We start from the raw sequence: 26292 nt of genomic DNA, 5'->3' as shown, positions 1-26292 counted from the left end.
CGCGCGAGAGCGTGCTGTGGAGGGCTGTGAGCTCGGCGGCCGCGCTCGGCGCGGCAAAGTGCACGAGCGTGGGACTGAGGGATTGTGGTGGCGTAGGGGTTGGAAGCGGCACATACTCTGCGATTGACACGGGATCCCAGGCCCAGAGGTGTGCGTGCAAAGTGCCTTGCTGCGACATGGTTTGTGCGAGTGAGCTGGTTTGCTCCTCGGTGCAACCCAAATAGTTGGCTGCATGCGTTAGAGGCAGCGTGGAAAATAGGCGCGATAGTGTACAGAGTCTGTGCTGAGGCAGGTGCGCATTGCATGCTTCGCATAGGGAGCGTAGCAGGGGTGCTTCATTCTCCAGATCAGCCGGAGGCGACGGCGTCGAGGCAGCGAGCATGCCGCGCCACGACGTGGCGTGCTCGTACGCACGCGCATAGTCCATCCACGCTTCGAATTCGCGCGCCCAGTAGGTGCGCATGCTAGCACTCGTGAGCGGCATCATCTCCCTCAGCGGTGGTACTTGGGCGTGCAGCAGCAGCTTGACACAGAGGGCCTGCGGAAACACGCGCGTCTGAGCAGGATGCACTGCACCGCAGGGAATCGCGAGCGCCTGGATCAGGACCCTATACGTACTGTATCCCACAGCTCCTCGGCGGTCGCATACGAGCCAGCCGACGCATACATCGCGCCAGCTAGACTCACATACTCGGCCACATCGCCTGGATGCGTCAAGCACCCGGTGTCATCCGTGGCATTCAGCTCGGTACTATCGCAGATCTGCTGCGCTTTCACACTCTGACCTGTGCGCAAGTACGTCTGGTATGAGTGTAATATGCATACCTCCAAGAGCGGTGCGTGAACGCAGGTGACGCCGCGGTAGCCCTGTGCGAGGCACTGCCAGAGAGCCTCCAAGTATCGCGTGGTATCAAGCGTCTAGGTTAGATGCAAGTCAATGTACCTCATATACGAGTGCTTTGTAGCTCATCGTCCGCGCCATCTGCCCAACTGGGTGTGAGTGCGACCACGTACCTAGCCGCGGCATGCACACTAGATGCGCACGCAGGTCAGGCGCGGCCAGTACCTCCTGAATCGGCAAAGCTAGGGGAGCGACGTCGCCAAGGTCACTTGCACGACGCAACTCGGCAGATCTTTGTGAGTTGCTGGTACGCACATGCACGCCAAGGCGCTCAGAGGCGAGGCATGAGACGCGAAGAGTTCGGCCGTGCGGCCTGTGCCCTTGGGGCCGAGAATCAGGTCGTCCGCTTCCGCCGTGGGGGGCTCCGGTACATAGGTGCGAAGTACCTCGCTCACACGTACGGGATCGGAGCCGCCCTCTTGCACAGCGGCCAGAAACGCCTCAGTACCTGCGTGCATCGCGGCAGACGTGGGAGGCGGCCGTGCGCTAGACTGACTAAGCACGTGGTCTCTCAACGCGTGACGCGTAGGAGCACGGCGGCATGCACGCAAGTGAGGTGGCGAGCACCTGGCACGGGCCGCGCCTGCCCCTCATGCCGCGTCCGTGTTCAGGGACACGAGAGCGGAGGGCAAAATCTGACATACATGCGCCGTCGCGGCAGCGGCGCACGCTTCTGGAGTGCATGCCGCGGCGCACCGTGTTCCGCACGCTGTCGTACCTGTCCATGCACGATGTGATCCAGTTGCTTTGCGCAGACAAGCGCCTGCGTCCTTTCGCATATGCACCGAGCTTTGCTCCGTGGCGGAAACGCTACCTAAAGCTGCGCTACGCAGAATCGTTGTACGAGCAGGCCCTGCGTCACATACCGACGGATGACGACGCGTGCGTCGCGTCCGATGAAGCCCTTGTGAGCGCGTACGACGAGGCTCTCACGGCCATGCAGCTGCACAGTGCACCTATCCACCTGAGTGAGGCGGTCTGTGCCATACAGCTGTGTGCGTCTGAGACTTTGCCGTCGCCCCAGCAGGTCCAGCGCTTTCTCGTGCCGTGGATCCTGGGGCGGGTTAGCGCGGATGAGGCATTAGCCCTCTTCGACCATGCACAGGCTGTCGAGCTGCTCTACTTCCTGCGCGTCTTTCTCGCGCTAGTGCGCCTCTCACGCCTGAGTCAGCCGTCGTCGTCGACCAGCACGCAGTACCACCAAATGTTCCATGTGCTGGACGCCGACTGTGCCGAGGCATTGGATGCGTTCTTCGCGCCACCGGTCGAGACGCCATGCGCAAAGCAGCTCACAGCAGAGCAGGCACGCTTTGTCGACTTTCAGGTGCGCCGCTCTGACCTTCTGTGTGTTCAAGCCTATGCTGGGGTACGTGCATTTCTCTAACGCAGACCGGAAAGACACGCTCACTGCTGGCGTACGCAGAGCGGCGACCGCACCAGCGGTTCCTCTACATCACGTTCAATGCGGCCGCAGCGCGGGACGCGCGGCAGCGGTTTCCCCCCAATGTCGACTGTCGCACGATGCACTCGGTGGCGCTGCAGCATGTGACGCTTGCGGACGGGCAAGCGGTCGGTCCGCTTCGGCCCCGCGACGTGGCGCGGTGGCTGCCACAGCTGCCGGTCGGCAAGTCGACGAAGGCCCCGGCGCATGGACGCAACAGCACGCTTGCGCCCACGACCGTGGCGCTCTACGTGCTGCGCACGCTGGACCGTTTCATGCAATCCATGGACCCACATGTGCGGGCCGAGGTGCACACGCCATGGAGCATGACGCAATCGACGGATCTGTCACCGAATGCTGTCGCGGAGGCGGCGCAGGCGTTGTGGGACATGATCGGCTCGTCGCAGGCGCCTAACGGGCGGCGTGTGCCATGCCCCCACGACGCCTACGTCAAGTACCTGCAGCTGCACCCCGAGGTGTGCGTGCGCTTCTTTCGCGAGTACAACGCGCTGCTCCTAGACGAGGCACAAGACCTTTCGGCATGCCAAACGTCGATTCTCCTGGGCGCACGGGGACACTGTGGCGTGATCGTCGTCGGCGATGTGCACCAGAAGATCTATGGATTTCGCGGCGGCAGTGCGCTTGCTTTTCATGCGCGCTTATACCCCCCCACAGCCACGTTCCATCTCACACAGAGCTTCCGCTTTGGCCCGGAGGTCGCAGCGATTGCGACCAAGGTATTGCGGCTCAAGGCGCCGCCGCCCTGGCACCATGAGCGCGAGCACGGTCCTTGGCCGCGGCCGCGGCTCACGGGCCATGGTGCTGATGCTGTGCATGTACATGGGGCACCCATGGGACGGCCACACACGCGCATCTACCGTACGAATGCCCTGCTGGCGCGCGAGATGCTGTGGCTGGCCTCGACGCTGCCGCCCGGCACGTCGCTGTACCTCAAGACCAGTCAGACTTTGACCCATCGCGCGATGGTCGACCTGCTGCGCGACGGGCACAAGCTGTACCATGGGCAGGCGGACGCGATTCCGCATGGCTCACCGCTGCGCGACTTTGCTGCGTGGAAAGAGCTCGAGGAGCACGTCGAAGCGGAGGAGGGCGGCGACGGAAAGCTGGGCGTGGTCCTCTCGCTCGCCGAAGCCATTGCTGCGCCTGACTTTCTGGAGCGGCTGCGTGGCTTGGAGCAGCAGTTCGTGGCGGATGAGCGAGACGCCTCCGTGATCCTCACGACGGTGCACCAGGCCAAGGGGCTTGAGTGGGACTGCGTGCTGGTCGCAGACGACTTTTCTCCGGCGCTGCAGGCGCGTGCGCTATCACTGCGGCCGCAGGTAGCGCAATTCAGTGCGCAGGACGAGTTGAACCATATGTACGTGGCCCTCACGCGCGCACGTCGCGAGCTCATTATCCCGCCATGCGTGTTGCAGTGGCTCGTGGCGTCCGAGGGCCTCTTCCGCTACCGCTTCACGGGCAAGAGCCGCAGCAGCGCAGCGTGTGGGCAGTGCCACGCGCGCAAAGTGTGCCTCGTGCAACTGTGCCGGCGGTATGCGGGCACGAGTCGCTTCGATGATCGCGTCGACACGCTCGGCTGCTTGCGCTGCGTGCGGCAGCAGCTGGCCGACGATGAAGACCTTGAAGACTTTGTGCGATGGATTGACATGTGTGGGGTCAGCACGGCCACAGGCCAACTGAGCACGTCAGCCGTGGCGCGCACGCTGCGGCGCTACCAGGCTGCAGCGAGGCCATCCCCCAAGCGTATGCGCTCCGAGCGAGCGTCGACGGCTGGCGCAGCGCATCCCGACGAGCGCGCACGCTTGGGGGACCTGGCGCGTGCCGAGCGCGCGGAGCGCTACGAGCATTTCCTGGAGGAGCAGCCATCGCGCGTCGAGACGTGGCTAGCGCTCAGCGTCTTGTGGAGCTCCGTGCTATCATAGGTCTATCCATGCATGCCGTGCATGCCCGTAACGTCGCGGATGCGCGCAATGTCGCTAGCGCTCAGGTAGTGCTTTTGGCTGAGGAAAAAGTCCTCGAACAGCATGGCCGCCTCCGACTGGCCCGGCACGCGGATGCGCGAGGACGAGGTGTCAGCATCTGTCGCCATTTCCTCCGCCTCTGCATCGGACGCCATGAGCTGCGCCTCGAGCGTGTGTCGGATTTGGAGCCAGAACTCAGGGTCGGAGATGCGTGTGCGGTACAGCCGTGAGGTGCTGAGCGAGTCGGAGGTCCGCATATCGTAATCTGACTGTGACGATGCGCCTGACGATCCATTGAAGACATTCTGCGCCTCGGTCACAGGCGTCAGCGTGACTTCCGGGACCGCCGACCGCTCAGGCGTCAGAGGCAGCCGCAGCGGCGGCACTGGCGGCGCGCTGCTCCCGGCCGCCTGCTCCGCCACCGGTGCTCCAGCAGACGGTGCCTGGGTCTCGCTGCGTGCATACTTGGACTTGAGCTCTTCGAACTGCTTGCGCGTGTAGGTTTTCTGCGAGAATGCGTGCATGGATGCGATTTCAGGCTTGAGTCGATCATTCACGAGGCGGTGGCGCTGCAGCGTCGACTTGCCTTCAAACTGGTCCGAGACAATGACTACATCGTACGCCTGTCCACATCCGCCCGAGACATCCGAGACAAATAGCGTCTCAATGTCGCCCAGCTTCGAGTGGATGGCCGCCTCCAGTTCCGACGGAGACACCATGGTCGACGTGGGCGAAGTGGAGGCCCTGTGGGTGCCCGCCCGATCGGGCCAGTGCGTGGCGTCCCCACCACGATGCGCATTGCGTGTGTGCAGTATGCCCCCGAGTTGGGGCGCGTTGCGCAGAACGCTGAGCGTGTGCGTGCACTAACAGCATCGTACGTGCTCCTACTAATGTCAGGCTGAAGCCTGATCAGGTCGACTTGCTCGTGCTGCCCGAGATGGCCCTTACAGGTGGGTACCGTGCGCACTGACGCAGGCTACATGTTCGACTCGCTGGAAGAAATTTCGCCGCTACTCGAGAACCCGTACACGGGCGAGGGCGCGACTTCCGTTCTTGCGGCGGACCTGGCACGCCATCTGCAGTGCCACGTTGTCGCTGGCTTCCCAGAGCGGGCCTCGCCCCGTGCGCTCGAGGAGCTTGGCTCGCGGGGCCAGCACGACGCGCGCATCGCGCGCGAGAAGGTGACGGGTCTCGCACACCTCCCTCGCATTGAGCGGCAGGCGTTCAATGCGGCGATGCTTGTCGGCCCTGACGGCTCGCTCGTCAAAGTCTTCCGGAAGCACTTTCTCTACGAGGCGGATACCACGTGGGCCGACGAGGGCAGCGGCTTCGAGTACCTCGACGTGCCGGGCCTTGGGCGTATATGCGTGGCCATTTGCATGGATTTGAACCGTACGTACATGTGCCTTACGCCAGCCTATACCCTCGAGTCGGAGTTTAGCCGGTATGAGCTCGCGACCTATTGCGAGCAGCACCGCATCGACTGCCTGGTGGTGCCGATGAACTGGCTCCTGCCCGAGGACGATATCGAGGCGTACCAAGCACAGACGAGCTCCAGCGACCCAAGCCTCGCGACGATCAACTACTGGGTCGCCCGCTGCATGCCGCTATGGATGCCGGGCCTCTGCCAGCCCGGCCACGAGGGCCACACGACCTACCTCGTCGCGTGCAACCGCACAGGTGTGGAGCGAGGTACGTATCCATGCCTCACGCAGACATTGTGTTCGCTGGCTCGTCCAGTGTCATTGCGTTCACGTACGCAGATCGCGCCGACCTGCTGGGCACGACAGGGGCGCGCACCGAGGGCACGCTAGTCGTGCACACGGCCTAATCGGCGCTACTGGCCTGCGACGAGGCCCATGAGATTTCGTCGTCGCCCACCACAAATGAGTCCTGTGAGTACTCGCCGATAGAGTGTGGCTCAGCCTCAGAAGAGGGGCGCATGGCGTCGCGGCGCTGCAAAAGCTCCCATAGGCGATCGCGGCGCCGGAACGGTGTCGGCGCCTCTTGCGATAGCATCGACTGCAAATACACGGCTTGCTGGCAGTAGCCCGCCTGTTGCGTCGGCACAAAGTCGCCCACGGCCGCGCGATCGTCGTCGTTCTCTTCGCTGGTCGATGGGCCGTCGTCGTCCTCGTCTGACTCGCCATGCATGTCCGAGTCAGTCTCACGCTCAGCCTCGTCACAGAATAGCTGGTGGTGCGAAGCCGACGGCCGCCGCCGCTTGCTTCGCCGAGCCCGCACGGGCGACTTGGGAGGCGCAACAGCAGGCGTCTGCACATGCAGCGATGGCGACGACGACCGCTCCGGCGAGAAGAACAGCGGCGCATTCGCCGAGCTCGTAGACGTGCTCGGCTTGTCATCCGCCACATCAAGTCCTTCTTCAAGCGCAGCGATCAGGGGATGCGGCGCAAAGCGCGGGGGCGACGCGGCCGGCGCAGCCGGCGCAGCCGATGGACTGCGCAGCGCGACATGCCGCACACCCAACGTACGCCCTCGTGTACCAGGCGCGCTCTCTGTACGTGCGCGCGCGGCCACGTGGGGCGACGCCGCAGGCGCCGCTGCAGGCGTGGGCGAGAAGACCGAGCTGGACCGCGCCGAGAGCGGCGCACATAGTGCCTGGTCGTCCGAGTCGTCCGATAAGTTGGCCGTGCCGTTCAGCGAGCTCGAGCGCAGGAGGGAGCTCGAGGACGAGCGCGGGCGCTCCTGAGGCACAGGTGGAGACACAGGCTCCGCTTCGCCTTCGCGGTGCTCGTCACGATGGCGCAGCTCGGTTGCCCAGCAAAATGTGAGTTTGGCATCGGGTGGCGGCGGGGCGCGGCGCTTGGTCCTAGGGGGCGGCTTTTCGCGCCGCTCGCGCTTGGCCGACGGCCGCATCTTGGCAGGCGCAGGCGCAGGCTGCTCGACCTCACGCATAATCGGCTCTGGCTGGATATGCGGTGGCACCAAGCGTGGTACGTCGGTGTACAGCTCAATCGTCCTGGCGTCGCGCACCAGCCGCTGTACACTCTTGTAAGATTCCTTGGAGTGATGCCAGTTGCTTTCCTCGCGCCCCTCAGACATGAGGACAACGACGCGGCCATCGCGCAAGCGCCCTGTGCGGCCGATCCGCTGAAGCCCGCGTACCGAGTCGCGTACTGCATCATAGCACACAATGAGATCGACCTCGCCAATATCGAGCCCTTCTTCGCCAATGGACGTCGCGACCAGCACCTGGTACGTGCCTTGCTGGAAGTCGCGAATGACCTGCTCCTGGACGCGCTGCGTGAAGCCTCGATTCCCTTTCGAGTCACTTGCTTGGCCGACAAATGGTGTAGCGCGAATTCCGGCCGCGCAAAGCAGCGCCACAATTTCGTTAACGACTTCTCGAAACGTGCAGAATACCATGGCACGCGTGGCGTCGCGCTCAGCAAAGTGGCGCGCGAGCACGTCACGCAGCATCTGCATCTTGGGGTGCACAATGAGCTGCGCATCACTCTGTACCGTCTCAATATCTTCCAGCAGATCACGGAACGTGGCATTCTGGGTAGAAAATACTTGCTCGCGTTTTGTTGTGCCCTTGCCGGGTGCCGACATGGCCTGCACGCGTTCACAGAACACGCGGACAGACTGCTCAGTGAGGTATTGCATGATCTGCGACATCGTCGCGAGCTGCTGCAGAAAGCCGCGCAAAAACGGCCGGGCTTGGAGGATCGCCCGCCCATTTGGATCGCCTCCCGCGGAGCGCACAGCAAATGCACGCAGCTGTGCCGGATCACACGCTCGCAGCACACCGTGCTTGTGCAGTGGGTCGTAGTACACGTGCATGAGCGCCGCCCAGCGGCGCCGCAAAGAGTCCAGGGCGCCGGGCAGGGGGACCTGTACAAGGTCTTCGCGCTTCTTGTGTAGGTATGGCTGGATGTCTAGCGCCTCCTCTGTGCGGATTTCAATGCGGTTGATGTGCAAATTGTTCACCACTTCTTGTACGCGCTCAGCATGGTTGCCTGGCGTCGCAGTCAAAGCCAGTACGCGGAAATGAGGGTTAAAATACATGAGGTGGCGGATTACCTTGCAGTACGCGTAGTTGCCGGTGGCACGATGCGCCTCGTCGACCACGACACAGACGACCTCGCTGGGATCGCATGTCGTCGAAAGCAAGTCGTTCTCAAAAGTCTGCGGCGTCATGTAAAAAATACGCTTGCTCTTCCATTCGTCGTCGCGTAACGAGCGTTTTGTCGAGCCGGTGAGCTCAATCGCAAGGTCCCATGGCAGGCCGCAAATGCTGTGGCAGGCCTGCTGCTGCTGATTCACGAGTGGGCGCGTGGGGGCAACAAAGATAATTTTACCTCGCGGGAACCAACGCACATAGTTGAGGATGACGACTGCAGCAATAAATGTCTTGCCCAGGCCAGTCGGCAAAGCGACGAGCACATTGTTGAAGAGGGCCTTCTTCACAATGTTCAGCTGGTACGAGCGCAGCGGCTTGTTGATGGGGTATATCCATGTCTGCGCCTGCTCTTCATCGACGGCCACAGCCATAGGCCGCGGTGAGCTGTGAGGGATAGGCTCAGCAAAGAGCAGCTCCTCGGAGCCGTCGTCGTCTGGCGCGCGCTTTTCGACGCGGTTCTGCTGCTGCAAAAATATTCGGTTGTCCCAAACCTTGCCGCTGCGGAGCCCAAGCATTGCTCCTTGAGCAGCGGCAAGCGACACGAGACCCTGCGCTGTGTGTACCTGAGAAGCCGTCTCCTCCGACGATGGGCGGTGCGCGGCGCGCGGTGCCGCTTGAACGGGCCGCCCAAACAGACCCTGTTGTGTAAGAGGGGCCGGCTTGGCCGCCACAGGTCGCGCAACCTGTACGTTCGTCGTATCTTGCAGGGGCTCTCGCCCGCCCTGACTTCTCTGGATCTCGTCGTCGAGCTGGTCAAAGCCCTGTAGCAAGAGCTCTTCGAGACCGGGATCCAGCGCGTCCTCCCTGGGCGGTGCGGTCTTGGGGCCGGCGGGGGGCGGCGCATGCAGGCACCGGGCCTCGATGGCATCGACCTGCGCCAGCCACTCGGAGCCGACAAGGTCGTCATCAAACTCATCGAACTCGGCCATGGCGGCCCGTGCCACGCTCCCTCGTCGTCGCGGGGGAGAACGCCACGCGCGGAAGACGCGTCTAGGTCGGCCGAGCTACGGATGGTACAGGTGGAGGAGATTCGCCTCGAACTCGGTCAGGATGAGCTTGAGGTCGCGGCGGCGAAGGCCTTCGCGCACCACAATTTCCTCCACGGTATGCTTTCCATTGAGGTAAGGAAAGAGGCGAATAAGCCAACGCGTGTACCAAGGGTGCTTCTCCGAGAGCATGGCGGCAATCCACTCGCTCTCCGTCCGGTTCGCACGGGCCGGCTCCGGGATCAGGACCGGGCACAGGGCGCGATTCGGCAGGACGTCCTCTAAATTCTCTTCGTCGGAGTCCATATCCAAGTCATCGTCTTTTTCTAGGCGCAAAGGGGGAGGCCGGTGGTCTGCGCCAGGCTCCCGGGGAAGTCGGGCATACATCCACTCGTCGTTGCTCGAAAAGCTGCTTGCTGTCGACGCCGTCCGCTGGTGGCGATGCCGGTTCTGGGGATCAGGCACAGGCCGCTCTGGCTCATGAATCCCCTGTTGGATTTGACCGCGCAGCGTATCAATAAGGGTCTCCGAGTCGGACTCGGACCCGCTGTTGTTGTGCGCCCTCTGCTTTTCGCGGCGCAGTCGCTGCAACTCGATGGCCTTGACTTGGTCGCGCACCGTGATGACCAGACGAAGGTGCACGTGTGTCTGGATGACCACGTTATGGCGAATCAGCCATAAGAGAAGGTCAAGCGGGCGGTGGTCCGTGGGCAGACGGCCGCAGTGTGATGCAAAAGGTCGTAGCTGCGATGAAAGCGCATCCATGAACCAGGGCAGCGGCGGCATCGTTGGAAAAGCATCGGCCCACTGGTCACTCAGCTCAGAAAGCATTGCCATATCAAACGTTGGGTCCACTGTGTAGATGCTCTGGATGCGTGGCACATCGACGACGCGCGCTTCGCCGTAGTAGACAAGGTAGCGCACCAGGGGGTATAAGTCTTTGTACAGGTCCCAGCCGAGGATCTCGGCAATTTGGCCAAAAGTCCGACTGCCAGATAAGGTCGTCTTGAAATGCGGGACAAGCATGCGCACAGTGTCGTACGCGGTCTTGCCTTGCGTGTGTGTGAACGCATCTTCAGGCAGGATCAACGTCTGCCATGGGCGCAGCAACGGACCTGTAGATGTGGTCCATGTATGAAGAAGGCTGTCCGACGTCGTCTGCGCTAAGTTCATATTCCGCTGCATCGGCGACAGGTCCCGGGGCTCTGGCTTGTCGCCGCGAAGGACGACCGGATCGTGCATATCGATCGTGGGCTGGACGTCTTTCGCTTTTTCGGCCTTTCGGGGTGTCTTGAGGAGGGGCGGAAGCTTGACGTACAGAGTCAGTGGGCCATACGAAAGGAAACCACTCCGGCGCGCTCGTGCAAGCAAGCGGTAGACGTCTTTCATAATACACGAGACCGATGCAGTCTCTAGGCTTTTCTGCACATATTCGGAATAGGTAACATTGTTTTGCATACACTCCTCGCGCAGCAGAGAGAGTGCGTGGGACTGCTCGGAGACGAGGCCTGACCGTGCCTCTTCGGCAGCAAACACGGCTGTGATCTTAAACAGGATGGTGTAATATAGGGAGAGCCAGGTGCCATAGTCCACCGATGGGATTTCAGGGAACATATTTGTCCGATCAAACACCATTACAAAGTTAAAGATCGTCGACGGGGGCTTGTTTCGGGACTCAGTCTCGTGCTGCTGACACACGGGATGTCCCAGGAAGATGAGGTCGTCGACAGACAGCTCGAATCTCTGGAAACATTGGCTCTCTCGAGGAATCAGGATCGACGCCAGCAGCTCCAAGTCAAGGCCCAGATACGTATGAAAGTCCTTGAAGGACTTGTCGTCGGGATTGTGGCCATCGCCCAAGAACGTCGACTGGGAGATACGCGGCGGCGGGCGCGAGGCACTGCGACTGCGCCCACTAGATACACGTCCATCAGGAGAGGATCCTGATCGTGCACGCGACGTCGATCGCCCGAACCGTCCCGAATCGCGGAACCGCCTCATGGTCGATGCGTCCCGTGTGATGCGCTCCTCGTCATCGAGGCGCAGACGCGCTACCTCCTCCATGAAACTTGCCTCAGATGAAGCGGAAGAGGCGTCTGACTCGTCTGCACTATCTTCCGACTCGTCCTTATACGCGAGATCGTGCGGCGCATGGATCGAGCTGAGCCGAGGGTGCTCGTCAGGATTTGCATAGTAGCGCATGTGTGTGCGCCGTTTTTTGCGCATCACCGTAGGAGGCCATTGGAAGGCGATATTCGTCCCCCGAGAGGACGACGTAGCCAGCAGGATCGCCAGCAGCGGCGAGCTCATGGGTCACTCGCGCGGGCGATGGGAAGCGCGCTACGCCCTGTCGGGCCTTTACCTCCACATGAGACACTACGAGCAGGCCGGCGCTATGTGGGCGTCGCTCGCACTGTGCTTGTGCGTGCGCTGGGTTTAACAGAATGCGAGTGAATAGGAAAAGATACGCGTTCGATACTGACATGCCGCACCAGTGACACGGTAGACCGCTGACTCGAGGTCCGCGGCCGTGGCACAGGCGTGGCGGGGGCGGGTCGCGACGCTTGCGGTGCCTTTGGCGCGGCATCCGTGCTTGTATTGATGGTCTTCTCCATCTCATACTTGAGCTCCATGCGGATGGCACACAGATGTGCCAACTCGGCATGGAGAGAAATATAGTACACCTGGGAGGCCATGGAGATGGCTTCGAGAATGCGCTTCAAGCCGGCCTCCTCGAGCCCCTGCATGAACAACGAAGCCGCGCGAGGGCACGACGTTTGTAGGGACCTCAGTACGGTGGTGAGCAGGCGCAGATGCGACGTCAAGTACATGGTGGCGTCCCATTCCACACTGCCTGTGATCCCATTGGGAACTTGGGGCGCGGTGACAGACTTGATATCCAACTTGTGCCAATCGAGCACCCTGTTTTCTTTGTGGCAAAATATCCAGAAAAACTCTTTGCATACTTGCTGAAGAAGAGAGATATACGTGCGAAGTGGCTGGTGCTCGTTGGGCCGCTGCAGAAACTCGACTTTGGTTTCAAAGGCGGCAGGCTTGGGGGTATGAAGAAGCATGGCCACGAGCACGGCTCCTGTATGGACGTCATTGGCCATGGCGGCAGAGACACATGACACGTCATCCACCGGGACGCGATGTAGTTGGCGCTTATCGAGCACCTGCGGTGAGAGAGAAAGGGGAACGATCTGGATGAGAAGCTGGATAATAAGGCGGCGAGTGTCGAGCTCGCCCGGTGTCCGGTCAGAAAAGAGGAGAGCGACAAGCTGCTCCATCGGAGCGGGCGCAGCCGCCTCGATACAGGCCAGTCCTTTTGGAGATGACGAGAGAGTATGGAGACAGCGAAGCAGCTCATGCAGGAGGGTATCATCGTGCTGTTCTTCGCGCCATTCCATCTGAAAAAGGTCGTCGAAGCGCGCTAGCAGCGCCCGGTACCCGCCCGCATCGATAAAGGTCTGGATCCACATGTGAGACTCAGTAGCAAGTGCTACACGCAGCTGCCGCACCATGTCCACAGGCACTTGTCGTGCAGGAAGCTGCAGTTGAGCGAGGAACTGGGTCGGCAAGAGGCGCTTGGGCGCCTTTTGCGAGGTATCACGGAAGGCGAGGATCGAGGACATGCGGTGTGGCCGCTTGGGCTCCGCAGTGCTCTTTTTGTGCATGCCGACGATGCGCTCCTTCATGCGCGGATCGAGCGAAAGGGCCTCGATGTGATCGAGTAGGCTGTGGTCCAGCGACTCTGCGGATGTTTGTGCAGGCGCAAAAGGAATGGGCGCTGCGTCTTTCTCGCTACGATAGGTCCGCAGAAGTCGCTTAGGAGCCAGGGTCGGTCCCGTGAAGAGGCCCGAGCGCTTAGACCCGGCGTGTGGCGTCGCCGGCACGACATTTTCTTTCTCCATCGCTCCAAGAGGCAGACCCGGCGGTTTCACGCGTGGAGCAATAACACACCGTGTGGAGGGTCAACACACGAAAATAGCAAGATAGATGTTGCTCTGGCAGTGGAGGCGAATCAACACCACGCGAGACGGTCCTTCTCCCCTCATGCCACCCGCCTGGGACGGAGGAGCGTCCTCCAGCGCGAGTCTGCGTGAGAATGTGGCCGTGTGTGTTCGGACGCGCCCACTCTCTGGCGATGAGGAGTGTACGATTTGGCGGCTCGACAAGGGCCAGTGCAGTGTGACGCCCACCGAGCAGCACCCCGCGCTAGCCCGCCGCGGAGGCAAGAGCATGCAAACCAACGACGACGACGACAGCAGTGGACTCTCAACCTACGACTTTCGTTTTGATAATCTTGTGTTGGGTGATGAGAACACGAGCGCCCTGTACAGTGAGAACGTGTACCCAGTCGTGCGGGCCGCCATGGACGGATACAACGGTACGGTCTTTGCGTACGGCCAGACCGGGAGCGGCAAGACCTACACGATGAGCGGCACGCCTGACGAGCCGGGTGTAATTCCGTGCGCTGTGAATGATGTGTTTTTAATGATTCGTGATGCGCCCAAGCGCGAGTTTCTGCTGCGTGTGTCGTACCTGGAGATCTACAACGAGACACTCCGGGACCTGTTGGCAGACCCTAAAAAACGCGAGAAAGCCCCGCGCATCGTCGAAGAAAAGGGACGCATTGTCTTGAGCGGCATGCGCGAGGAAATCGTCACGGCGCCTAGTGAGGTAATGGCCCTGCTCGAGCGGGGCCAAGCGGCCCGCCATGTGGGCGCCACAGACTGGAACACACGGAGCAGTCGGAGCCACTGTGTATTTCAGATCACGATCGAGAGCCGCGAGCAGAGCGAGGACGCTCACCGCGAGGTGCGCGTGAGCCAGCTGAACCTCATTGACCTGGCTGGCTCTGAGCGGGCCGCCACGGAGATGGCGCGACGCAAGGAGGGCGCCTTTATCAACAAGTCGCTGTTGACACTAGGCACGGTGATTGCCAAGCTCACCGAGACACAGACGGGCGCGGATGCGCATATCCCCTACCGAGACTCGAAGTTGACCCGCTTGCTGCAGACGTCGTTGAGCGGCGATGCGCGTGTCGCGGTGATTTGTACCATTACGTTGAGCCGCTCACATGCGGCCGAGACACTATCGACGCTCAAGTTTGGCCGCCGCTGCAAGATGGTCGTGACCAAGGCGCAGCGACACACAGAGATCAACGACAAGGCGCTCCTCGAGAAATACCGCCAGGAGCTGGACATGCTCCGTTCGCAGCTGGCGTCTACAGGTCAGAGCGAGCCGACCTCGCCGCTCTGTACGCCGACCAAACGCGATTGGGCGGCGCTGAGTGAGGAGCGCGCGGCGGCTGAGCAAGAAGTGGCGCGAATGCGCGAGACGCGGCGGGACCTGCGGGAGCAGATTGACCACCTTACTCGACTCATCCTCACAAGTCGGTCTGTGGCGGCTGAGACGCCTGCACGCGCCATGTCCAGCGGCTCTGACGTGTTTGCATCGCCGGCGCGCCGCGGGCCGCGCATGAGCGACCTTCCCGCGCGCTTGGCGCCGGGCGCCGGCGACGCGGAAGTCACACAGCTGCGGCAGGAGCTGGCACATCTGCGCATGGCGCACGAGGCGGAGCGGCATGACCAGCAGCGGCGCATTGAGGGGCTCGAGACGGAGGTGCGCCTTCTTGAGGAGGCAGCGCACACCGCGCACCAGCGGAACCGGGGCGCGGAGCGCGAGCTTGTGCGCCTGCGTGAGGAGCATGCGACGGATGAAGCCCACCGCGAGTTCCGCGAGCTCGTCTCAGCGCGCCCATCGCCCGAGTTGCGCCCGCACACGGATTCGGTGCATTACGAGGCGCGTATTGCCGCGCTAGAGCGCGCGCTCGCGGAAGAGAAGGCGATGCGCGACTTGACGTCGCTGCCGGAGCGCCCGCTCGCGCTACCTATGCAGGCGCGGGGCGGCATGACGCCGCCCTGCGTGCCGCTGCGCTCGCGCTCGACGGGCGGCAGCCCCAGGCCGGGGGCTAGCGACAACGTCGAGGTGCTGCAGCGCCAGGTGGAGCAGCAACAGGCTCTCATTGCGTCCCTGGCCCAGAGTGTGCTGGGCTGGGAGGCACGTGTGAAGCAGCAGGCGAGCCTGATTGCGAAGCTGGCCGAGCTCGTCAGTGGCGACGCTGACGAGGGCGAGGAGGCGCTGGCGCCCCCAGCCCCGCAGGCCCGGCCGCGCCACAGCGGTATCCGGCCGAGTGATGTGGTGCAAGGCAAGGTGAGTGTGGGCGACGCCGAGGCCCAGCGGCGCCTTACACACGAGCGACCGAGCCAGGATCTCGATACCCAGGCCCACGCCGGCAAGGTCGGCGCGATGGCCAAGGCCCTGGAACGGCCACGCTCCGCCCATGCGAGCGAAGCCTCGAGCCCGGCCATGGGCAGCGGCGACGGCGCGCGAGCGTGCCTCAGCGAGTCGCCGCAGCCAGTGGAACAGAGTCGCATGCCGCCGGACGTGCCGCCCATGGAGCCGGAGATCCATGTGCCGCGTGCTGTGCGGCCCGAGCCGCGCACGGCCACGCTGCCTGCGCGCACCCTGCCGATGCCGCCCGGGGGCCCGACGCGCACGCTGCCGAAGCCACCGAGCACGCACCATGTGGCGGCGCTGCGGGCCTCGCTGCAGGCGCCCTCTGAGCCGCGCACGGCGCGTGCGGCCTTGCCGCAGCCAGTGGAGCGCAAACGGCCGGCGCCCTCGCCGCCCCAGGTGGCAGCCGTGCTACCGGCGGCGCCGGAGCCACCGAGCAAGCGGTCTGCGGCGCCCGACACGCATACCAGGCTGCGTGCGCGCATGTCAGCGTATGCGGCGGCGACCGAGCCGGCGGGACCGCCGCGTACGTCGCCACGAGCCGCGATGCCGCTCAAGCCGGCGCAGTCGATGATGCAGCTCTCGACGGAGCGTCGCTCGCGCGATGCGGCCATTCTGCGCGAGCTGAATGAGCTCAAGTCGATGCCGCGTGTTGAGAGCAGTCGTGTGATGTACATGCCGCCGGCTCTGCCCTCCGACCTAACGCATACGCGCCTATCAGCCGCGGCGTACAAGACGGACGCGAGTGCATACTACATATAGGCTTCGAGTGGAGGCGCGAACGGGGCAGCCATGTGACCGACGCTCATCATCGGCCGACACTTTTTCTGCGCGCTGGCGCCCGCCGTACGGCAGCTCCAGCCGACCCGACCCGGTGACGAGCGAGGGGCCGCCTTCGCAACATGGACGGGCTGACCGTGGGACGCTCGCCAGCGAGTCTGGCAGCGGCACAGGGGCCAGCCGCGGCGCCCAGTCAGGGTGCGTTGGAGGGCGTGGTGGTGCCGAGGCCGATGCCCGAGAGCCCCGACGACGTGCTGCGCTGGCTGGGCGTGGCGCCTGAGCTGCGCTTTGACGACGTGTATGATAACCAGCTGCCGTCTCTCCGCCGTATCCGGCTTACGAATGCGAGTGAGGGGCCGGTGTGCGTGGAGCTCCCGCTGGCGCGGCCTGGCCTGCGGTGGGTCCAGCCGCGCCCCGGCGCGGCGGGCAGCGAGCCGTGGGCCACGGACGTGGCGACGAACACGGCGGCGTGGGTGCATGCTGGGGGCTTAGAGCCCACGCAGCTGCGCTCACTGCGGCACAAGGCGGCGAACTTGGACGTGTGTGAGCGCGTGGCGCTCGCGCCGCTCGAGGCCGCGGACGTGTTTCTCGAGGTGCGGGTGCGTGAGCTGAGCCCGCCGTCGCCGCGCTCGGAGGCGGCTCCGGCGCGCAGTGACCATGTGCCGCACGAGCGCTCGACGACGATGCTTCTCGCGCCGATGCACGTAGCCACGCCCGAGCGCCGCGTGACGGCGTCGGTGCCGGTGCTCGTGAGTGCGTGCGAGCCGGTGGTCTCCGTCGAGTGTGTCGATGCGCAAAAATCGAGCGTGGGCCGCGACTACCAGCTCATGCTGGATCTCGGCGATGTGGTCGTGGGCGAGCACGTCGCGCGCGATGTGCTGGTGACGAACCACTCGGCCATTGAGTGCTTTGTGCATGTAAAGTCGCACGACGACGGCACCGACGGGCCCGTGGTTGTGCTAGACCCCCAGGGGGGGCGGCGCGTGGACGGCGGGCTGCTGGCGCTCGCGCCGTTCGAGGCGCGCACGGTGCGCCTATTGCTGGCGCCGCAGGCGTCGCATGCGAATCTGGAGCAGACGTTCGTGTGGGAGAATGCGCATCGGCCGTCGAATGCGACGCGCATTCTCGTGCGCGCGAACCTGCTCGGTGCCCCGTCGGACGACGCACTGCAGGTGCTGAGCGAGGCCCCGCTCGACTTTGGCGACTGCTGCGGCGGGCAGTGGACGCGGCAGCTGCTCGTCCTCAAGAACCAGAGCGATGCGCTCCTCGATGTCGTGTTCCGCGCGGAGCCGGGCATCGAGGTGACGTTCCAGCTCGCGGAGCTCGCGTCGCAGCGCGACAGTGCCGACGAAGGGGAGGCGCCGGACGATGATGTGCCGCTGGGCGGCACGTCGAGTTCGACGCGCGTGTGGACCGGCGAGAGCGAAGAGGTGGGCAGCGGGGGCGGTAGTGCCATGGACCGCAGCAGCAGCGGCATGGGCGGCAGCGGCGCCAGTGCTGCCCAGGAGGCCGACGACGCTGCGAGCGACGTCTCGTCGAATGCGTCGCAGGCCGGCTCGGAGGTGGACAGCGGGGCGCAGCGCACCGACCTGTTCTCGCGCGCGAGCGAGGCAGAGACGCAGGAGGCGGGCCCGAGCAGCAGCGCGGCCAGCTCGACGATGCCAAGCGGCAGTGTACCGAGTATCGCGCCGAGCTCGCACTTGTCGGGCCCCGGCGTCGGCCAGCGCATCCCCTCGTACTCGGTGAGTGCGCTGGCCACGTCGCAGCCGCGGCAGCGGCGCCTGCACGACCCCATGGCGATGTTGCGTGGCGGCGGCGAGTCGCAGCACAACGAGATGGAGGAGCTGGTGCTGCGCCCTGGCGCGCAGTACCGCATTGTCGTGTCGTACCGCCCGCCGCGCGAGGCGGCCGACGAGGCGTTCACCGCGGGGCGGCTCAGACACACGTCGTTCCGTCTGTTCCTCGACTATGTGCGTGCGTCGGACCATGTGCGCACGCACCGCGGGCGGCAGCGTCGCGACATTGTGTGCCATACGCGGACGTGCACGCCGTTCATTTCCGTGTCGCCGCGCGTCGTGGACTTCGGGCTGGCGGACGTCGGCGCACGGAAAACGGCCCAGGTGGCTGTGACGAACCACTCAGAGCTGGAGACGCGTGTGCTGCTGCGCTTTGTGTCCAAAGTGCTGAGCATGTACATGGACGAGATTGCAGTGCCGGCGCGTCAGACGGTGGAGCTCAAGATGGACTTTTTCCCGCGGCGCGTCAACGACTCGTACCGCAAGCAGATCACGGTGATGAACCTGCTGAACCGCGAGAACGATCAGATCCTCGAAGTGCGTGCGCGCAACGTCGATCTGCAGCGCGTGAGCTTCCACTCGCTCTTCTACCGCATCCTCACGCCAAGTGGCTCGAACTACATCGATTTTGGTGATGTGAACATCCATGCACCGAGCGTGCGCAGCTTCGGCATCGAGAATCTGTGTGCGACGCGTCTCTCGCTCGAGATGAGCGTCGCACACCCCGAGGATCTGCAGCTGTACATGGTGCCGCCCCAGCAGCCGGCGCAGGTGGCCGATGCCCCGCCGGCGCCGCGCCGCGCCGCGTGGAAGGAGCGCTTCCTCGAGTCGATCAGCACGGATACGCCGGCGGGCGCCCTGGCGTCGCCCGCCCGCACGAAGGCCAACAAGCAGCGGAACCACGTGCAGGCGCTGCGCCGCGGTAGCCGTGGCCGCGCGACGGTGCGGGCCGGCGCAGCGATGACGTACAAGGACGCGTCGCTCCTGCAGGGCCTGCAGTACCTCGACCTGGCGAGCGGACTGCCCGGCGCCGCGCGGCGATCGTCGCGTGCCACCAAGGGACGCGCGGCCGCTCCGGCGCTNTGGCGCCGCCCGCGGTGAGCGACGCGCCGAGCCCTGGCCGCGCGCGGGGCCGGCGGCCCGCGGACAGCTCGCCTGCCCTCACCGGCACGTGGCGGCGCATGGCGCCCCTGGTCGAGCCGCAGGACGTGGCCGCGCTCGACACCGAGTCGCTCGTCCGGGCGTGGGAGAGCCAGCCGTCGTCGCTGTCGGCGTTCCTCGTGCGCAATGTGGAGGCGGAGGAGAAGCTCGTGCGGACTGAGATCCATCTGCAGCGGGCGCTGCGCGAGGCCATCGCGCGTGGGCAGCTCGTGCCGATTGGGCTGCTGGACGTGCCGCCGGCGGCAGTGATGCAGGTGGTGGCCGTGTACACGCCGCAAGGGAGCACGCGGCCGCATATCCAGGGGACGGCCCGGAAGCAGGACTCGCGCATCTTCCTGCGGCTGCTCCAGTTCGACCGGCGCCGGGCTGTGGGTGTGCCCGAGTTTGAGGCGCTGCGGGACCGCGACATTGATGAGCTGCCTGTGCGTGACCTGATGGTGCGTGCCTCGGTGTGTCGGAGCATGCTGGAGCTGGGGCAGCCGCACATCAACTTTGGGCACATGGACAAGGGCGACCGGCGCGAGCGCAAGATCTGGATCCAGAACCGCAGCGAGTGGGCGCTGCGGTACTGCATCCGCAAGAGCGGGAGCATAGCGTCGGGCGATATCCGCCTGGGCCGCGGGCGCTACGGCATCGTGCCGGGCTACGGGAAGCGCGGCGTCGACTTTACCTTCTCGCCGTCGCTGAGTGGCCCCTTCTGCGAGCGCCTCGTGGTGGAGAACGTGGCGGACCACGACAACGACCAGGCGATTGTGCTCAAAGCGAGCGTGCGCAAGGTGCCCAACTTTGCCGTCGAGCCCGGGGCGCTGCAGCTCGGCGCATGCCGCGCCACACCCGGGGCGCCCGAGAGTGTGCGTGTGTCGAACGCGACGCCCAAGCCACGTACACTGGTCGTGCAGGTGGACGAGGCGGCGGCGCGCGCGGTGCCTGTGCCTGTGCGTGTGCTCGTGGCTGCCAGTGACGACACGGCGGCACGCCGCACACTCACGACCGAGGAGGAAGAAGAGGTCGAGACCCTGTACCAAAAAGTCAAGATTGCGAGCCGCAAAGGCAACGTCGACAAACTCGCCAAGTACCGCGAGCGGCTCACGCAGCTCGGCGTCGCTGTGCCCGAGACGACGGCGCCGGTCGACGCGGGCGCAGCCCCGCAGGAGGCGGCCGCGCCGCTCGACGATCTCGCGCGCTACACATGCGTGCTGCGCGACGGGCGTCCCGCGGACGCACTGACCGTGACGCTCGCCGCGCACCGCTCGCAGAAGCTGCTGGTGCGCGTGTGTGCGCCGTCCGGCGCCGCCCGCGATACGGACGTGCAGGTGCCGCTGCAGCTGCACGAGGCGAAAAACAGCGACGAGACGCGCCACGTCGTGCTTCACGCGCGTGTCGTGGCCTCGTCGCCCGATACCACGTCTACGTAGATGGACTCGCGTGCTCATGCGCTTGCACGGCGCAATAGTAGTGCATCGCCGCGCCCTGCGCGGGCAGGACGGCCAGCACAGCCTGCCCGAGGCGCCGCTCACACCGCGCACACGTGCGCCCATCGGTAATGAGCACGCGCTGGGCGTGCCGCGCGCGCACCTCGCGCGTGAGCGCGGCCTCGCGCGTAGCGTACAGGGCCTCTTCGACGCGCAGCTGCGCGCGCGCCGCACCCGTCGCACTGAGCGAGCGCTCCAGCAGCGCACGCACCTCGGCCACAGGCGTCGCGCGCGGCAGGAGGGGCAGCAGGTCGTCGAGGGCCAGCGCTGACGCATGCTGCGTGAGCCACGCATACACATGCGGCAGCTCGCCCGGCATCTGCGCCGCCACAAGGCGCACCAGCGTCGTGAACAGCGCGCCGCGCGGCGCAGCCGCGGCGTGCGCCGCGCAGTACGCCTCGGCCGCTCGCACATCGCGCAGGACCTCGACATGGAGGCGCAGCGCCTCGTCGTGGCGGCCCAGGCGGCCCAGCAGGGCGGCCCGCACGGCGGGCAGCGCCGGCGCCGGCGGCATATCGTCCAGCAGTGCCTCTGCGTCGTACAGCGTCGAGCTGTGCAAGAAGGCCACGAGCTCGTGCGCGTCCGCGCCGTGCGCGCTCGCCTGGAGCGCCCCCTGCGCCCACTGCGTGTGGAGCGCCGCGTCCTGCGAGCCCGTCTCGAGGACGCGCGCGAGGTACGCCTGCGCGAGGCCCGCGTCCTGCGCCGCGAGGCTCGCGGCGACGCGGCGCGCCGGCAGCGTCGTCAGGTGCTCCTCGCACGTAAAGATGGGCAGCGCTTGCGACGGTGCGTGAGCGACGACCCAGCGAGCGTGCGCCAGGAGCAGGTCGAGGTGCTCGGCGCCGAGGCTCGCGAGGTACGCGACGAGGCGCTCGACCGCGTCCTCCTGGCCGTCTGTGCATGCGCGCTGCAGTTCGTCCAGCGCGGCGGCATGCAGGCCCTTGCCGCGGTACAGCGCGACGAGCTCGGCGCGCAGGCCGTGCGCCTGGAGGAGCGCGCGCACCTCGTCGACATCGCATGCATTGTCGACGCGGCACAGCGGGCCCACGAGCGCCGGCTTGGTCGCCAGGAACACCTTGACGAGCGCCGTGTCGACGAGCTGGGCCATGGCCTGCTGCTGCGCGGCCGGGAGCGCCGGCAGCGCGCATGTCGTGGGGAGGGCCAGGAGCGCCTCGAGCGGCGCCGGGCTGCACGTCGGCGCCGCCACGAGAGGGCGCAGCACACGCCGCCGGTCCGTGAGGAAGCGGGCGAGGGCATCGAGCGCGCGCCGGTCCGGCTCGCCGGCGGGCGCATCGCACGGGTCACGCACGCCAAAGTGGCGCAGCCACGCGGCGCGCGGCCGCGCGAGCGGCCCCGCGACCGACGCGGGGTACAGCGCAAGCGCCCAGGCCGGGTTGAGGTCCACCTGCAGAAACTCGTCCATCGCCGTCTCGTACTCGCTCTGTGCAAACGCCACGACGCCGACGAGCGTGTGCAGGTGGGGGCGCCGCGCGGCCATCTCGTCGGGACACGCGTCGAGCGCGTCCAGGAGGGCGAGCGCCTCGCGGTACTCGCCGGCGTCCGTCAGTGCATCGAGCTGTGCCTCGAGCGAGGCGGCCTGCAGCTCGTAGAGGGGTGCGTCGTGGCCGCGCGCAGCGGCGCCGAGCACGTACGCGGTCGGCGCCGCGCCGGCCGCGAGGAGGCGCGGTGCGGCGCTGCCGGGCAGCGTGAGTGTTTGGGCCAGCCGCAGGGTGCGCTGCGTGTATACCTGCAGGGCGCCCTGCGCGTCGAGCAGGAGGAGGTACGGCGCACATGCGATCGCGCCCAGCGGCGGCGCGTCCCAGCGCAGCGCGGACGCGCGCGACGGCTGCCCGTTCGCGTGCACCAAGACGCCGGCGTGCTCCGTCGCGAGGAGCACGTCGTCGGCGAGCGCCAGGACGAGGGGGCGCTTGGGGCGCGCCCACCACGCGCGCGCATCGCTCGCGGCCGTGTCAGGGACGGGCACCGCGAACGTGTCCCAGGCGTGCGCATCGACCCACTGCCCCGACGCGAGGGCGTCGCTTGGCGGCGTGCGGTACGCGACGCTCGAGGCGTGCGCGGGCGGCACGGGAATGCGCGCGTACTCGTACGTGCCGTAGCCCACAAAGAGCACAGGGCCAGCGAGCGCGAGCGTCGTCGGCGTGCGCGGCAGCGGCACGACCTTGGCGTCCCAGAACTGCGCGTCCGCCCAGCGGTACAGCACAGCCTGGTGCGGGCACGCGATGGCGAGCACGGACACGCGCGTGTTGTGGGGCGTGCGCTGCTTGTGCCGCGCAACGTCCTCCATGCCCTGGAGCCCGACGGCGCGCGCGTCGCTCGCCGCCGGCGCGGGCGCCGGCTGCGTCGTGGCATGCCGCGCCTCCCACCAGGTGCCGGCCGTCATCGTGCGCGCGCCGCGTGCGAGCGGCAGCGCCGTCGGCGTATCGATCGACTCGGACGTGCACAGGCTCACGATGCCCGAGTCGCGGCGGAGCGCGAGCCAGGGCGTGCCGGGGACGCCACAGATCTGCTCGACCGCGCGGCGCGACGAGCCCGCGGCGATCGGCGTGCTGGCCAGGCCCGCGCGCACGCAGCCGCGCGATGTGCCGATATACACGTCCGCATCCGCGCCGACGCACGCGAGCGCCGTCGCATCCGCGCACGACGCGCGGGCGTGCGCCTCGTACACACCGGCCATCGCCGTGGCGGAGGAAGAAGCACGTGATACTCACCACCATGCTCGAGGCGCAGCTGCGCGCGGCGCTCGAGCGCCGCGAGCGCCGGGGCCTGCGTCGCACGCTGCAGACGCAGCCGGACGCGGGCCTCGTGGACGTGTCGTCGAACGACTACCTGTCGCTCGCGCGCCTGCCGTCGATCCGGCAGGCCGTGGCGGCCGCGCTCGCCGACGTGCGGATCGGCAGTGGCGGGAGCCGCCTGCTCGATGGCGACTCGCCGCTGCATGCGCACGCCGAGGCGCGGCTCGCTGCGTACTTTGGCGCGCCAGCCGCGCTCCTGTTCAACAGCGGGTACGACGCGAACGTGTCGCTGCTCACGACGCTGCCGCAGCCGGGCGACGTCGTCGTGCACGACGCGCTCGTGCATGCGAGCATGCACGACGGACTGCGTGCGTCGCGTGCGCGCGCGGTGCGCTCGTTCCGGCACAACGACGCCGCGGACCTCGAGCACGTGCTGCGGGGCGTCCTGGAGGAGCTGGGCGCCACGGACGACGCGCGGGCCGGGCGCTGCAACGTCTTTCTCGCGCTCGAGAGCGTGTACAGCATGGACGGCACCGTGTGCAGCCTGCGCGCGCTCGCAGAGGTCCTCGCGCGGCATGCGCCCCGCGGCGCGCGGCACATCCTCGTGGACGAGGCGCACGGCGTCGGCGTCTATGGGCGCGGCGGGCGCGGCGTGTGCGACGCGCTGCAGCTCGCGGACGTGCCGAGCGTGCGCCTCGTCACGTTCGGCAAGGCATGGGGCTGTGCGGGCGCGGTCGTGCTGTGTCCGCCGGTGTGGCGCGAGTACCTCCTGAACTATGCGCGCCCGCTCATCTACTCGACGGCGCTGGCGCCGATGCAGGTCGCCGCCGTGCTGTGTGTGCTGGACGCGCTGGAGCGCGGCGACGTCGACGTGCGGATCGAGACGCTGCATGCGCGCACGCGGCAGCTGTACGAGGCGCTGGGCCGCCCGTACGTGTGCGACCCGCTGCCGCCCGCGCCGATCGTCCCCGTGTACACGGCGCAGCCGCTGGTCCTCGCCGCGCGTGTGCAGCGCGCCGGCTTCCTCGTGCGCGCGGTGCGCTACCCCACCGTGCCGCGCGGCGAGGAGCGTGTGCGCCTCTGTGTGCATGCGCACAATACACGCGAGGAGATGGCGCAGCTCGCCGCGGCGGTGCACGCCGCGCAGGGCGCGGCCCTGTAGTCTAGGTGCGGTGGCGCTCCGCGAGCGTCTGCACGTTCCACTTGCCCCAGCGCTCGTAGTCGTCCAGCGCGCCAATCCCACACACATTGCGCAGGACCTCCACGACGACGACCACGTCGGGGTGCGCGAGGTCGACGCGGTGGCCCTCGTCGGCCGGCACGCACGCGGCGACGAGGGGGATGAGCGTCTCGCGCGTGAGCGAGGTGTGCGCGCGGATGCGCGGCTCGATGCGGTACTGCGTCAGCGCGGCGCACGTACGGTCAGTGGCCGGTCCGCCGGAAAGGCGGCGCGCAGCGCGCGCGGCGCCGCGGCACGGATCGACTCGGTGTCTGCGTGGCACAGCGCGCGCACAGGCGTGAGTCGCTGCACAAAGCGGCTGCGCGCCTCACCGCGGTCTGCGGTCTCTTCGAGCAGGCGCCGCACGAGGCGCGTCGCGTCGGCCGGCGCGGGGCACGCGAGGAAGCACACTGCGTCAGCCGCCGGTACGCACAGCACTCGGTGTCGGTGTCGAGCGCGAGCACATGCTCGCGCGATGGCGCGCGCAGCGCCGCCAGCTCGGCGTCGACTTGCGACTCGATGTCGCCGGCCGGCGCGGCGCGCGGCGCCGGCGGGGGGCCATTGCGCAGCGCATCCATATCGTCAGAGTCGTAGTCGACCGCCCGCGGCGGGGGGTACAGCTGCGCCGCGTGCTGGTGTAAGGACGCGCACGTACCTCGTTGAGCACGTCCACGAGCTCCAGCGCGGCCTTGCGCTCTTTGCCGCGCGCGCACGACACAAAGACGCCCGTCGCACCTGGCATGGCCAGCACACCGGCTACCTTCGTGCGGTGCCGCTGGTGCGCGCCGCCCTGCGCGCGCCGCCGCTTGGGGCGCGCCTCGCTCGCCTCGCTCGCGCGCTTCGCCATGGAGGGAGCCGGCCGAGCGGCGCCCGGTGGAGGTCGCCGGCTGCGCACGACGATGGACGACCCAGGCGGCGTGCGCGCGCTGCTGGCGAAGCTGCGCGAGCAGCAGGACCGCGTGGCGGCGCCGGCGGCGCCTGTGTGTGGCCCGCCGCGGCGGCCATGGGACAGGGCGCGCCTCGCGCAGGCGGCGCCGGCCGCGTCCCTGCGGACGCTGCCGTACGCACTCGCGGTCGAGCGCATCTACGAGCTTGCGCGGGATCCCGCGTTTGCCGCACAGATCCAGCAGGTGCGCCGGGCCACTGACGCAGCTCTGTGACGAGCAGGCAGCGCTCGAGCGCACACTCGCCGCGCAGCGCGCCGCGATCGTGGGCGAGCGGGAGGAGCGGCTCCACGGGCCCATGTACGTGCTAGATACTCACGCCAGGGGCGCCCGCACGCAGGCGCAGCACGCGCGCTGGGCCTGGGACGCGCTCCAGACGTGGGACGATCGCATCGACGCGCAGCAGCGGC

At 66.4% G+C, this 26292-nt stretch overlaps 8 protein-coding genes and 3 pseudogenes across 11 annotated transcripts; 5 read left to right on the top strand and 6 right to left on the bottom strand.

Moving 5' to 3' along the window:
- Positions 1-1442: 1442 nt before the first annotated feature.
- Positions 1443-4285, top strand: MSY001_1353 (uncharacterized protein; the record flags this gene model as incomplete). The annotated part of the gene is made up of 2 exons (XM_018883152.1): positions 1443-2267; positions 2291-4285. 2 exons carry the CDS (start codon positions 1443-1445, stop codon positions 4283-4285), a joined length of 2820 nt encoding a protein of 939 aa, XP_018739940.1.
- A 2-nt stretch (positions 4286-4287) lies between these two features.
- On the bottom strand, positions 4288-5043 carry MSY001_1352 (uncharacterized protein; the record flags this gene model as incomplete). The annotated part of the gene is made up of 1 exon (XM_018883151.1): positions 4288-5043. The coding sequence occupies one exon, from the start codon at positions 5041-5043 to the stop codon at positions 4288-4290; it is 756 nt and encodes a 251-aa protein (XP_018739939.1).
- Positions 5044-5115: 72 nt separating this feature from the next.
- Positions 5116-6138, top strand: MSY001_1351 (uncharacterized protein; the record flags this gene model as incomplete). Its single annotated transcript, XM_018883150.1, has 3 exons — positions 5116-5126; positions 5195-5216; positions 5275-6138. 3 exons carry the CDS (start codon positions 5116-5118, stop codon positions 6136-6138), a joined length of 897 nt encoding a protein of 298 aa, XP_018739938.1.
- Positions 6139-6151: 13 nt separating this feature from the next.
- Positions 6152-9400, bottom strand: MSY001_1350 (annotated as a pseudogene). The gene is given in 2 exon segments: positions 6152-9154; positions 9161-9400. Coding segments are annotated over 2 exon segments (3243 nt in total).
- A 75-nt stretch (positions 9401-9475) lies between these two features.
- Positions 9476-11388, bottom strand: MSY001_1349 (uncharacterized protein; the record flags this gene model as incomplete). The annotated part of the gene is given in 2 exon segments (XM_018883149.1): positions 9476-11326; positions 11338-11388. 2 exon segments carry the CDS (start codon positions 11386-11388, stop codon positions 9476-9478), a joined length of 1902 nt encoding a protein of 633 aa, XP_018739937.1.
- Positions 11389-11893: 505 nt separating this feature from the next.
- Positions 11894-13155, bottom strand: MSY001_1348 (annotated as a pseudogene). The gene is given in 2 exon segments: positions 11894-11935; positions 11941-13155. Coding segments are annotated over 2 exon segments (1257 nt in total).
- Positions 13156-13513: 358 nt separating this feature from the next.
- MSY001_1347 (uncharacterized protein) lies at positions 13514-16522 on the top strand (the record flags this gene model as incomplete). Its single annotated transcript, XM_018883148.1, has 1 exon — positions 13514-16522. The coding sequence occupies one exon, from the start codon at positions 13514-13516 to the stop codon at positions 16520-16522; it is 3009 nt and encodes a 1002-aa protein (XP_018739936.1).
- A 248-nt stretch (positions 16523-16770) lies between these two features.
- MSY001_1346 (uncharacterized protein) lies at positions 16771-20912 on the top strand (the record flags this gene model as incomplete). The annotated part of the gene is given in 2 exon segments (XM_018883147.1): positions 16771-19433; positions 19451-20912. The coding sequence occupies 2 exon segments, from the start codon at positions 16771-16773 to the stop codon at positions 20910-20912; spliced, it is 4125 nt and encodes a 1374-aa protein (XP_018739935.1).
- Positions 20905-23661, bottom strand: MSY001_1345 (uncharacterized protein; the record flags this gene model as incomplete). Its single annotated transcript, XM_018883146.1, is given in 2 exon segments — positions 20905-22701; positions 22714-23661. 2 exon segments carry the CDS (start codon positions 23659-23661, stop codon positions 20905-20907), a joined length of 2745 nt encoding a protein of 914 aa, XP_018739934.1.
- A 38-nt stretch (positions 23662-23699) lies between these two features.
- Positions 23700-24881, top strand: MSY001_1344 (uncharacterized protein; the record flags this gene model as incomplete). The annotated part of the gene is made up of 1 exon (XM_018883145.1): positions 23700-24881. The coding sequence occupies one exon, from the start codon at positions 23700-23702 to the stop codon at positions 24879-24881; it is 1182 nt and encodes a 393-aa protein (XP_018739933.1).
- Position 24882: 1 nt separating this feature from the next.
- On the bottom strand, positions 24883-25785 carry MSY001_1343 (annotated as a pseudogene). Its single transcript is given in 4 exon segments — positions 24883-25116; positions 25140-25265; positions 25271-25558; positions 25594-25785. Coding segments are annotated over 4 exon segments (840 nt in total).
- Positions 25786-26292: the final 507 nt, after the last annotated feature.

Source organism: Malassezia sympodialis, genomic scaffold (genome assembly GCF_000349305.1).
Source record: "Malassezia sympodialis ATCC 42132 genomic scaffold, msy_sf_5, whole genome shotgun sequence".
Taxonomy (NCBI): Eukaryota; Fungi; Basidiomycota; class Malasseziomycetes; order Malasseziales; family Malasseziaceae; genus Malassezia; species Malassezia sympodialis.
The sequence above is the reverse complement of the archived record's forward strand: the minus strand, read 5'-3'. Positions and strand labels throughout refer to the sequence as shown.